At 40.3% G+C, this 13,641-nt stretch overlaps 1 protein-coding gene across 3 annotated transcripts in view; it reads left to right on the forward strand.

Annotated features, from left to right (window-relative positions):
• The window catches only part of PRDM5 (PR/SET domain 5), an 88,907-nt gene that overhangs the window by 56,624 nt on the left and 18,642 nt on the right, over positions 1-13,641 (forward strand). For all 3 annotated transcript variants that reach the window (XM_081208104.1, XM_081208105.1, XM_081208106.1), the window contains 2 exons: positions 3,524-3,617; positions 13,396-13,481. In XM_081208104.1, the coding sequence (XP_081064230.1) occupies positions 3,524-3,617; positions 13,396-13,481 (180 nt within the window). The remainder of the gene's footprint in view (positions 1-3,523; positions 3,618-13,395; positions 13,482-13,641) is intronic.

A 13,641-nucleotide genomic window follows, 5' to 3' on the forward strand; every position in this document is an offset into this window, starting at 1 on the left:
ACTTCCGGGTTGGCGCGATCTGGAAATGGCGGATTCCCTCCGAGCTCCAGAGGGAATCGGCTCAGCGGTGGATGGGTCTTTGCCGTGCCGGCGACACGGGGACCCTTAAAAACCGCAGGCGCGGAAGCCTGCGGACTGAAGACTCGGCGGGTGCCTTAAGCGCCCCCCCTGATTCGCAATGAGCCTTTTTAAAGGCTACGGAGGGGATACGGGGGACGGCGCGGCACTGAGAGTCGACCGCTACCGCCGCTGAGCGAAGCCGCGAGCCATAACTGGAGAGCGCTGACTTCCTTCCTTGAAATTTGGAATGAAAAAGGAACCCGTGAGTAATTTGGAACCGATCTTTAAAAACTTTTACCCTTTGAATTTGAGACGACCGGGGGGTGTGCCAAAAGGAAGTCCCCATCCCCCCCCTTGCAGACGATCCAGAGCAAAGATATAAGAGCTAAGCTGGAGTGCCTACCCTGTAAAGGGTGAGTTTTAATAAAGACAGTAACTTCCAGGATTTGGAAAAGCAAATTTAAGCAGGAGAGTGGAGTGTTGGAAGAGTTTCTGTTTTGTGGCAAACAACCCTCCCTCCCGAGCCCGGGAGCGACCTGCTTTGGAGCCTGTATAGAGGAGCAGAATTTGACAGCTGTCAAAGCTGTCAAATGGACTGTTAATAGTAAAAAATTGCTACTTAAAACCTCTCCGGATAAAAAGGTGTTACAATTGAACTAAAATTCTGGGAAACAAAGAAACAATAACAGGACAGAGGATTGTTGGAGAAAAGACCATCCAGTAACCAGATTCCCTCTAGGGGGAATTCTGTGGAATTACAATGGCTGTGGGTGGAAAGATACTGAGAGAAATCGAAAGGATGTTTTCACTGGTGGGTACCTTACAGGAGCAGACTATAGCTATGAGTAAACAATTGACGGCCTTGGATTTGGAAACAAGTAGTTCTGCTGAATGTAATGAGGACCTGAATGAGAAAGAACCCACAGCTGAATTTGAAATAATAAACAAAGAAGAGGAGAAGACAAAACAAGAAAGAGAACAAGTTATGTGGGAAAATACAAACCAGAAGCCGACATCTGGAGAACACAAGCAAGGAGACTATTGGATGAAATTCATTTTAAGCCTACGAAAGATACAGAAGACGAAAGTGGAGGCCCTGGGAGTTTATGGAACTCAGGAACTCGAAATAAAGAAGTACAATTGGGGCCTCCACATAGACTTTGACTCTGACTATCACCAAGACTCAGGCCTTGTGGAAATTCTTCAGCAGTTGCTTCTAAATATGGGAAGAGACTATGGACTGATTGGATTGATTGCTAAGGAAATCTTTCGAGACTCAATGACAGACAAAGAGGACTACCAACAAAACCGGCGGAGAGGGACTGAAATAGATTTGAGAGCCTCGGATGTGCGGAATCCAGGCTAAAAACTGTTACTTTGGACATGTCTTGGGAAAGGACGCAAAGCGGGGATGGGAGGGAGGGAAGTAAATTTAAACAACACTCAAGACCAGGGGGTTTAGTAATAAGGAAATTATTCAAGAAAAAATGAGAAATCGAGGGAAGAGAATTGGGGTCCAACTTAGGGAAAATTTATTTTTGTTTTTATAAAAGGACTAATATTAAGACGGAAGAAATGCCAATTTGCTGACATAAACTTGGGAATAGGGATGCAAGGGAGGGGGTGGGGGGAAGTCAAGGACTAGGGTTAGAAAATAAGATTTTCTGGAACTATTCATGTTTGCTGTCTTTTATGTTTGTTTTGGTGTTATGTGTTTTGTTTTTGTCTATAAAAAATGTGAAAACCCAATAAAAATTATTAAAAAAACAACAACAGTTTTGTAATGGAAAAAAGTTAACTATATTGATTTTTAAAATAAAATAAAATCCTGAACTAGTAGGCAGAAGCCTAAACCTTCGTTCAGAGGATATTTTTTCTTACAGTTGTATCCATGGAGAGATCAGGAATATATGTTGAGTTTTTGCCCTCTCATTCTTCTTCATTGGTCCTTACTGTGGAAAGAACTGGAAGTGACTGAACTGGAAAATCCTGCGTCTGAACAAACGCAGTTTGCCTGAACTTTGCAAGACAGCACCCATTTGAGTGGCCAGAAGCACCCAGTGTCTGCCCTGTGATATCCTTGGCTTTGATTTCTATTTATTAGAGCTTTTCTAATCAGCCCTTCAGACTCTATCCAAATAAAAAGGTGCCAAATCTAGTTTGTGGGGCAGGAGTGTGCCATAATCTGAGTGCAGTCACTGAGAAGGCCTTTGCTCCTGTTCCAGACAGCTGAGTTTCCACCCTAGGTGGCGATGTCCTTCTGATCTACAGGAGTGGGCAGGGTAGTAAAGGAGGAGGCGATTCATACGGTATACTGGACCTAAGCTGTTTAGAGTTCTAAAGGGAATCCCAAGAGTGTGGTGTTGCTCTCCCCTCACAGTTGTCACCCAGCAGTGGTGGCCTCTTTTACTTCTCACCACTTTATTTCACTGGCAGTGGCTTTTGGAGTCTTAAATACATAACTGAGTTGGTAGAACATGAGACTTTTAATCTCAAGGTCGTGGGTTCAAGCCTCACATTGGGCAAAAAGATTCCTGAATTGCAGAGGGTTTGATTAGATGCCCCTCACAGTCCCTTCCAACTATACAATTCTATTATTCTATGGTGTCACCTGGACAAGCTATATTTTAGTGACATCAAAAAACCTTAAGTTTCCTATTTAAATCAATCAACTTAAATGTCCTTGCCAGAATTATTCCCATTGTATTTTACTGTGGCTAGGTCCAGCATTCCATCTCATATTCACTAAAATTCCAAAATGTTCTTTTAAACAAGATTGCTGGATTAAGTCCCTTTGCAATGAACATAAACTACAGTCAAAGTTGTGTAAAAAATGTACTTTCTCATTACTTTCTAGTCACAATGAATCTTTCAAGTAGTCATCTTTCTCACAATAGTTTTTATAACGCTCAAAATCTTCTTTTCCAGTTATAGTAAAAGTGTTTTGTGGGCCAAAGTCTCTTTAACAATTTTATTGAACAATAGCATTAGTAGAACTGGACACAAACAGACGTTTTAAGTGAACTTAAGGTTATCATTAAGAAATCAAGCCAGTGTTTGCTATAAAAACTGTAGTGCAAATATGGAAGTAACAAGGACCTTTTTCTTCAGCCGCAAGCAGTTTCAAGAACCAATAAAGATTAATTGAATTTTTATGAGCCAAACCATTTGAGAAATAAAAAACAAATTTGGCCTGTAGTTAAGTTAGATAACCTGGTTTGGTTTGCAATGAGTAGCAGTATTCATTCAGGCATTTTGTGGTGTTGTCCTAAAGAGTAATTGTAATCTTAAAGTGTAACCATTATTAAACTCTTAAAACCTGAGTTTGATATTATAGTGTGATATAAGCTGAAGAAATTAGACTCTTGGAGCAATAAGAATAATAAACATTATTAATTTATGTTTTCTTTCGCAGCTAAGTTAACTCTTGTTCTTTTCCCTCCTTCCCCCTTCTTCCCGGTAGACTCACACGGGCGAAAAAGAGAAAATCTGTCCATACTGTGGACAGAAGTTTGCAAGCAATGGAACACTGAGAGTACATATTCGAAGTCATACAGGTACAACATTACTTTGTGAGAAACAAATAACATTTCTTAGGCACTAGAATTGCACCATTTCATAATGTAGACTTGCCTGTTTGTATTGAAGGACAGTTGCCCTAACTCCCCTGTAAAAATCACTGGTGCCGAAATTTGGAATTAGTTGCTTAAAAAATGAAATCTAATAGGATAATCGTTATAGAGAACCCTAACCTCTACTCACCATACTTTAATATTTTCACAATACAGTTTGCAGTGCATGTGCTCCTGGAATTTTACTTTAACCCTTTAGTTACTCTTTGCCAAAGGAACCAATCAGTTTAAACGTTCACATTTTAAACCATGCAAACACCAACCATGCTTTAAGAAACATCTATGTAGTTTATTCCCTTGTTCAACATATCTTTCTCACTCGTGGTTGGGTGCTCATTTCTGATTTAGCTAGTTGACTTTTGGCCACTGTTTCTCTTGAATGTCAGGCAAAAGCTTTTTTTCCTGCATAAAAGTTCTTTGCAAGGAACAGCTACATGGGCCCTTCTGTTTTAGACCTACATTATGCACGTTGCTGCTAATGCCTGTTCTTCTGCTTGTGTTGCAGCCTGCAGTGGCTGTATGTCACTCAGCTGTAGTAGGTCTCCTCTTATTCGTCTTTTCTCTAAACTAAAAAGCCCCAATTGTTGAAACTTTTTCTCATAAGGGAGTTGCTGCATACCCTTGAACATTTTGGTTGTCCTTTTCTGATCTTCCTCCAACTCCACAATATCCTTTCTTGAGGTGAGGTGACCAGAACTGTATATAGTATTCCAAATGCGATTGCACTATAGATTTGTATGGTGGCATTTTGATATTTGCAGTTGGCCTTTCAGCTCCCTTCCTAATGATCCCTAACATGAAATTCGCCTTTTTCACTGCTGCCACACACTGGTCCCAGCTCCAGTTCCCTACCTGTAGATTTTGCTGGCAATCCCTCAGTGCCATCATGTTCTTACAACTGGCTGTACGTGTCTCTGTCACCTATTATGAAGTAGTTCTACTTATCTATAGATCTGACAGTACATCGAAGACACAAATTTCGAAAACAAAGTGGATGCCCTAGAGCATTCTGTTTACCACAGACTACGTATTCGAGTAATTGGCAAGCTGCTGAGTGTTTTTGTGATGTTTGGTTTCCAACTTAAAAGGGTGAGGATTGGTGTTTGACATGCAAAGCGCTTGTTAACAAATAGTCTTCTTATGACATTCTGTTCGGTTTTGCATAAACAAATTTGGCTTGCAGGAAGATGACAGAACATGTGCACTTAATCACTTGGCTTCCTAATATGTTTGATAAGTCTTAATCACTTCCATCTCTCACGGCCACCTGTTAAGATTAAAGCTGTTTACTTGTTTGGTCCTGTTTGTAATTCTGACTGTAACCAGGGCTGAATACTGATTATTCCAATGAAAATTTAGATTGTGTAGCTGAAACAGAATCTACTTCTTGGAAAGGGCTGAAATTGTAGTTCCTCACTGGAGGGTAAGGACTCAGCAGATGGTCACAGAATCCTTGTTTGCTGGTCACTGTGATGCAGGCGAATAATCCTGGGACAAAAGTTTTGTAAGAGGATATTATCTGACTCTGTATGTAGCTGCACATTAACACATTTGCGGTATAGGAAGCTAATAACACTGTACTAAATGGTGGACTCCGGTATGATCCATCAGGGCAGTAGCATCTTCGTATTTCTTAATACCTAATTTAGACCTTAAAAAATGTCATGACTGATGTAGGATTAAGTTTGATATCTCCAGAATAAAGTGCAGTGAATTGTTGACAGTCCCAAGACTTGAGCATTGCCCCAAACATGTGGGTGTTGTGCTTTCATCTTGTCCTCCTGTTGTAACCTTTTCTACTTGTGCGCAGTGAGGGGTGGGGCAGAGCAGTGTTTCTCACCTGATTTCCCAGAGCCAAGTATTGCTGCCAGTTATGGAGAGGGGGGAGGGTTCAGTTGTGGGAAGCTCAAAGCGGGCACAGCAGTGAAGCCAATCTGACGTCCCCCACCTCTTGATGATGCTTTGTGGTAGGAAGCCGGCTAGCAATGCTTTGCAGTCTGCACCATCCTGTCAACAGCTGGGTGTCTGCCTATGCAACATTTACAGTATAATCCTTGAAAGCTGTCACCGTAAAGGAATTTAAGAAAATTTGATCTTGGAGGACAATAGGCAAGCAAATTCTGCCCATCCATATTGGGGGACAAACACGAGATCTGAGTGTGACTGGGAAACATCCATAACATAGCCCCAAGAATTCATTTGTCAGCATGTATGGGTCTAGTAAATCTTGTTACTAATGACAACCATGTTCTTCTCAGAGATTAGTGAACACTCTCTGCAAGGCAGGAAAACTAAGCATGTTCATATTTCCTTCAACCTTTATTATTTGATGTGTGTTTGGATGGCAGTCCACAAGTATGTCTGTATCTCTCATCCTCCTCCACCATTTCACTTCGAATTCTAATTTGTCTACAGTTTCGGTTCTCTGGAAGGCTCTTCCTTGCTCGATGTGCAACAATGTGATCTGTTTATACGTTTAGTTTTTTATTAAACTTTCAGGTTTGAAAGTGAATCTGTGATTGACCACTGTGCAAAAAGAATGCTAGACTACGAGGTCCTTTGGTCTGATCAACAGGCCTTGTTCCTACACTCTTGGTCTTTGCTAAAGGGGCAAGCCTTGTGCAAGGACAAAAAATCTAGTAGAAGCTTTTAGAAAATGTATTTGGTTTATATTCAGAATAAAGGTAAACTATTGCATGTTTGCATGCTTATCACAGAATCTGCACACATAAAATTGAAACATTAGGGAGAAGATTTGGTTAGGATCCTTTACTCTGGCACCGTAATTTTCCGTGGGCAGAGCATTTTTCACATTAGGGAATTCACATGGAATACGTCTCTCACTGCACCATGACTTTTGCAAACATATCCTGATGAGATCCATATCCAGCTGAGGCTGCAATCCTACGCTTGTTTACCAGAGAGTAAGCTCCACTGAACACACTTGAACTTAATTCTCGGTAAACATATGTAGGATTAGGTTGTGGTTTTGTAAAAGGGGCTAACATCCATTTTGTCCCCAGGCCACCACACAGCTATCTTCAGGTTTGCTCATTATAGAGCGGTTTGGCCCAGTATTAATTTGTAGAGTAGTAGAAGGCTGTGACCTTAAAGCAGACATACTCAACGTGTGACCCATTAAGCCAAACAGCTCCCTCCATCCACATATGTCGACCCAGCTGCAGCTCATTTAAATGTATTTTTTTCCTTGGGATTGCAAAAATGAGGGCTGTCGAGCCCACAGCAGGACAGAGGTGGCATATTGTGTTCCACTTCATGGGTCCCAACTAAAGCAGGCCTGGCTTAAAGGAACACATCAGTAAACTAATTGCCATCGAAATGGTTGCAGAATATTACATTCTGTATCACCTCTCTTTGTTACTGTAACAGCAGATTGGCTTCCTAGATATTGTAAGAAGAAGAAGAAGAGTTTGGATTTGATATCCTGCTTTATCACTACCCGAAGGAGTCTCAAAGCAGCTAACATTCTCCTTTCCCTTCCTCCCCCACAACAAACACTCTGAGAGGTGAGTGGGACTGAGAGACTTCAAAGAAGTGTGACTAGCCCAAGGTCACCCAGCAGCTGCATGTGGAGGAGCAGAGACGCGAACCCAGTTCACCAGATTACCAGTCTACCGCTCTTAACCACTACACCACACTGTAACTGTTCCTTGGGATTCCTGTCAAGGGTATAACTCCAATGAACTAGCCTAAATGTTTCAGCATGTGGCAAATGGCCCGAATCTTTCAGCAGTGGAGCCAGAGAGCCAGGCAGAGCGTCTTCTTGGTAGTGGTGCCCTCCCTTCAGATGTCAAGGAAATAAACAACTATCTTACTTTTGGAAGACATCTGAAGGCAGCCCTGTTTAGGGAAGTTTTCAATGTTTGATGTTTTATTATGTTTCAATATATGCTGTGAGCCGCCCAGAGTGGCTGGGGAAACCCAGCCAGACGGGCAGAGTATAAATATTATTATTATTATTATTATTATTATTATTATTATTATTATTATTATTGGAGTAATAACCATGAACAGTGATGCACTGAGATATAAGAGCATAGATATAAGGAAGGACAGGGTCATGGATGGCTTTGAAGAGGCTTGAGCTGGATTCAGCAGTAGAAATGAAGTAGCATTGGTGTATTAGGAGGACCTTAATTCATATATTTCCAAACATTCCTTATGTTTAACATGCTTTAGTAAGGAAAGCGAAATTTAATATTTTATTATTTCTAGCCTGGGTCTTGTTTACAAGAGGGGGTTCTTATAAGCAGTTGCCCCCCAACACACTTTAATCTCAGAGTTGTTTGCACAATTCAGGGCCTATCCCAGAGGCAAATTAATTGAGTTCAAAGTGAAGAAAGCAACAACAACAAAAAGGAACCCTTGACTCACCTTGCTGATAAGTAATTGTGTAAACAATAAAGGAGTTGTTATCCTGGTTAGGTAGAGATTGTTTCTCATAGAGAAACAAAGTGAATTGTGAATGACCCAAGATAATCTGCAAGGGGTTATGACCGAAGAAGTCTGAAATCCCCTGTTTTTCTGATGAACAAACTTGAGATTGAACTCTTCAAAACAGTTAGCTATCTTAGATATGTACTTTGCATCTTGGCTAATTAACCTCCTTACAGCATATACTGGTATCTTGCACTGATGATTATGATTATTATTTCTAAATTCAATTTAAATACCAGTCTTCACTAAAAAATCCCAGAGTGCTTTACCCAATAAAAACAAAGGAAAACATCAAACATAGGAAAATATCAAATTAACAACTATGTTTAAATTCCACTGATACAATCAGCATACTGGGGCAGCAGTGGACAAAGCAATTAAGTAGCAGCACTGCAAATAGCCATGCTAATTCACTAACCTTGCCCAAAGACTTGTGTCAGCAGATGTATCATAAGCTGACATGGGTATGTGCGTGTGGCATCCTTATCTCCATAGTGATCAAGTTCCACAGACAAGGGGGTCACCACCAAGAAGGCCCTATCTTACAAGAAATGTTTGCAGAAGGAACCATGAGATGGGCTTCCCCTGTGGACTGCAGGGCAGATAAGGGGAGAGGTTCTCTGTCAAGTTTTTGGGTCCTAAATTGTTCAGGACTTTATAAGTTAGAGTTAATGTGTTCAATGGAGCCCAGTAGATAGTCAACCAGTGAAGTTCGCATAGCATTGGTGTGTTATTTCTTGCCTTATCACTCACAATACACGTGACTATAGTCTGCAGCAGTTTCCTGACTGTCCTGAATGGTATAATAAGGGACGGAAAGGCCAGTCCCCAAGACTTTTGGAAAGCTAACACCTGCCAAAATAGGCAATACTGTGGTAAATTTCCTTCCCATCCTGAATCCTTACTGACTTTACCAAAATTTTAAAGGAGTAAAATTATCCTACTGAAATAAAAACATGTTTAATATTTCTGACACTGACCCCAGGAGAAGAAAGAGATGCAACGTTGCCATTGGGGACTCAGATGGTTTCAGTGTCTAGAACTGCCTATTTCCTTCACTGGCTGGTTTGCCAGCTTTGGCCTCTTTTGAGCAGAGACGTCTTAGCAACTCTAGTAACTCACAGACTAGATTACTGCAATGCACTCTACATGGAAACTGCCCTTGAACAAGATTCAGAAACTATTCTGAAATGCAGGAATCAGATTAGTAGCTGGAGTTCCAGCAGAGTTGGCCCTTCTGATAGTTCTATCACCTTCAGAAGTTTGGGGACTGGTGGTCCAGAAGAAGTTGTTGTCTCTGGCAGCACCAAGGCTGTGGATTTGCCTCTCCACAGAGGTTTGTCTGGCCCCGTCATCATTCAATTTTTGTAGTATGCTTAAGGCACACTTCTTTACTGTGGAATTTGACTGTAATTTGTTCTAAACCAATTTTAATATGGTATTTCAAAATTGTAACCTGCCCTAGAACTTCACTGTGACGGGCAGGCAAGAAATCTAATAAATAATGATAGCAATAATAAATATTCTCATTTCTTCTTCTTTTTTTCTGGGTTCCCTAAAGTATCCTTCATCTTGGACACTGCCACATAGTAAATTTCCTTGATCTTATGCAGCTTCTCTTTATAACAAATCACTTGGGTGATTTTTCTTTCCTTTTAAAAGAAAGAATCTGTTGTCTATAAAAATACTTTCATTCTAATAAGCCACAAAGTTAAAGAGTTCTGCATTCCTAGCACTTTGGGGTTGTACATCATTGTCTATTTTATCTCCCCGCGACAGTTAAATCTTCAAAAGTACCTGTAAAGTCTCAGGCAGCTGTCAGCCTCCTGTTGGTTTGCTACTAGTGGATGAGAGAGTCACATTCTTTCAAAGGATGCTTGGCTAGATTGCTAGTGACTTCTTTAGATCAAATGAATTACAGCACCCAATAGGTTGAATATTGTGAGGAGCTGGAAAAAGAAACAGCACTGGGTTCACAGGGGTCAGAGATTTTAATCTTCCTTCCTTCCTTCGTGGTTTTTTTTTAAGAGGGGGTGGTCAGAAATACTGATTCCATCCCATTAAAAACCCAAGGGCCCTCAAATCCAACAAAGAAAACATGCTTAATTCCATTGAAATCAATTGGATCAAATGTAACTTAAATTGTTTTTTTATTGTACCTCAAAATATAAATTGGAGTCCTAAGGGGGAAGCTATTACTAAAGCAAGTGTGACTTATTTCCAAAGAAATATATTTAAGTGGCTTTGTCAAGTTTATTTATTTCCTGAAGACATCCTAAGTATGTAATGCTGTTTCTATTACAATAACCATACATAGATGGAACCGGGATTGTATCACAGTTGAATTCATTACGTTTTTGTTTGTTTGTTGCCATAACTCAGGATTTCATTTTAAGACATCTAACTGCCAGTACTTCGCAAATTCATGAAAGCTCTCCCCAAACCCAGTCAGAATATATTTCAAGCTCAATATTGAGCTGGAGCTGATTTGGATTATTTATATCTATTTGGTTTGCAAAATTTGAACATTATTTGAATGTTCTGGTTTCGTTTCCTCACTGAACATTTTATAAACAAAAGTTTTACATAATGAAATAAGCAAAAAGCCCTTTTCCTAACCTCACTTATTTTAATCGCTTGGCTATCTGTCAACAAAGTGCATCTCTCATATCCTATGTGTGCTTAGAAAAACATCACCCCTATTTTTGATGTTTCTTGGTCTGTTTGGATAGCTGGGTTGTACTGTATTATAAATTTCTTGAAAGCACAGGCCAGTGAGTCGTGCATGTGTAGTGCTGGTATGTTCACTGGTACAGATTTCTATTGGTTTACTTGCCAGTGAGAACTCGGCTATTGTCTTCAATGAAAAGCTTTGTGTAGTGTGTTTTTTCCTCTCTCTCCTGACAAGAATAAAATAAAATAAACACCTATCCCATGCAATTAGACAAATTAAAATTTTAAGTGATTGCAGCAAGAGCTCTATTGCTGCAGTAGACTTTTCTAAATTAGCTAAAAGTGTAAACGAATACTTTTGTACAGCATTCTCTAAGTATCTAACAAACTTATGCTGTTCTCCATTACCTTAACCTTTTGTCCATTCATACTTGTTATTGCCTGCTGTCGTCACCTCATACTATCTCTGATTAGAAAAGCTCTCTTACAGCTTCCTTTCTGGACTGCTCTATTGATCACCTGGCAGGGGGTGTTGAATGTGTGATCCAGATGGCCCGTCTCCTTCACCTCCCATGACCTCCTGCCCAGGAGAATTACCTTGATTTTGCAGATAGACTGTGGTCCCGGTTTGGTATTGTAGTGCTGGATTGCTGATGCTTCTCTTTCTCCTGTTATCTGATTTAGGATATACTTAAATAAAACGGTCAGAATTCAGGATGAATATTCTGGATTTCTCTTTTTATCAGCAAGGATCTAGTATGGGAGTGATGAAATAAAAAGAAGTCTGCTGAAACCCAATCTGTTTGAGTTCTATAAAGAAAATCTGTTTTAACACAATGCGCTCACCACCAGTTTTACAAGAGTTCATGTGCTTCCTTCTCACCTCTCTTTCTCTGGCACAGCCATAAAGTTCTAGAAGCCTTTGTTTCCATTTTAGGGTGCCATCTGAACCCCACAAACTGTGCTGAACCTTCCTTATAGTTTGTTGAAACAAGCCAACTTCAAACAATAGTTTTAAGATAGTTAAGCTTAGGCACCATTGGGAGGCTGGACATAATGCTAAGCTGTGGTTGTTCTAAAGTTGTTCTGAAGAAGTGTGCATGCACACGAAAGCTCATACCAAGAACTAACTTAGTTGGTCTTTAAGGTGCTACTGGAAGGAATTTTTTTATTTTGACTATGGCAGACCAACACGGCTACCTATCTACTAATGAAGCATGGTCATTCTAGACAAGAATACCATGATCAGAGGGACTGACATCCATCCATCCAAACGTTCCAATAAGAGGATTCAACATTGCTCTGTCATATACCAAACATGGATTATACAGCAGGGCAGCCAAGACAGTTTTATTTATGAAACCCAGTGGCTGCCAAAATCAGTTAAATGTGTGGCGCTGAAAATCTAGGGGATCAGTTGTGGTGTAATCAGGGTAACTCCTTTTGATGAACTTTTTAAAGAACAGTCGCATCACAGCATTATACAACTTCCTTTTGCTTTTGAAAACGCGGGATGAAAGTTCTGTAATATTATCAGCCATGCATAAAAGTGAAATGGTATATTGTATGTTTTGCATTTCGTTGTTTGTTTTGCATGATAGCCCTGATTTTTGTGAGGAGGGGGAATACAGTAGGCTATGAACCACTGAAGGCATCTAACTAGAAGTTATGCAGCAGGAGTCACAGCAGGAGCAATCCAGCCGATCTGCTTTTAGTTAAATAAGATACATGAATAGAATGGGTTGAGGTAATTAAATTGGATGGTGACACCCAGATGGCTCTAATGATGAACAGCTGTGAGGTCAGGAAAACATACTGTACTTTTGAATACAATTAATGACTACCCATAAAAATGGCCATAAAGTGACCGTTATAGATGTCCCACCCCGCAGTCAGCACTGTTGTCACCAGCAATATGGGGGTGGGGGTGGATTGTCATATTCATATCTTGTTAAGACAACATCAAACAGCTGTACTTTGATGTTGCCCTGCTTGATGCAGAACTTAGTGGTCTTTTGTTCTTAAGTGCGCAGTCACTTTAAAGCATCAATGCCCCAGCCTTCTGGCCTCCTTCACACACAGAGACAGTGTCATGGGAATAGTTTCAGTGTGGCACAGTTGCGCATTGCAGGGGTGTGTGTGTGTGTGTGTGTCTATTATAACCATGTGGACTGTGCCAATTGTGTGGATCTTTCCCATGCAATCAGTAACCTACTGTGAACGAGGCCCTCATTTGTATGAAGTGAACATTAACATTTGACCACAGAAATATGCCTTTGACAGACATACATGCTGTGCTTCTTTGATCCTCTAAGACAGTACGTTCTTTTTCCTTGGCCACATGTTTTTTAAACCCTGGTCATGGTTTGAAGGAACACAGTGCAGCACCATTTCTGATGCGAAGCATGTCTGGATGTGGTCATTGCCTGGATAGGAGAACATTGGTAAACCCTGCCTTGAGGAATAATATCTGAAAATCCTCTCTGTGCTCTTTTGAACTCAATGGCAGAAAAGGGTGATATAAGTAATAGTAATAATTCTTTTAAAAATCTGATGTTTACTTTATTTTCAGGTGAGCGGCCATACCAGTGTCCTTACTGTGACAAAGCTTTCAGCAAGAATGATGGGTTGAAAATGCACATTCGCACCCACACAAGGGTACGTATGGTTCTGTTACCTTATGTTATAGCTGTTTGTTTGACAACCTAAAGTGGACCATGGAAATAAAAATATATTGCATAGTAGGAAATCTTTTCCCCAATAAAAAGGCAAATTTCAAAAGGAAACATTGCAGCATGATACATATTCATAAAACTTT

Source organism: Podarcis bocagei (genome assembly GCF_964188305.1).
Source record: "Podarcis bocagei genome assembly, chromosome: 9".
Lineage (NCBI taxonomy): Eukaryota > Metazoa > Chordata > Lepidosauria > Squamata > Lacertidae > Podarcis > Podarcis bocagei.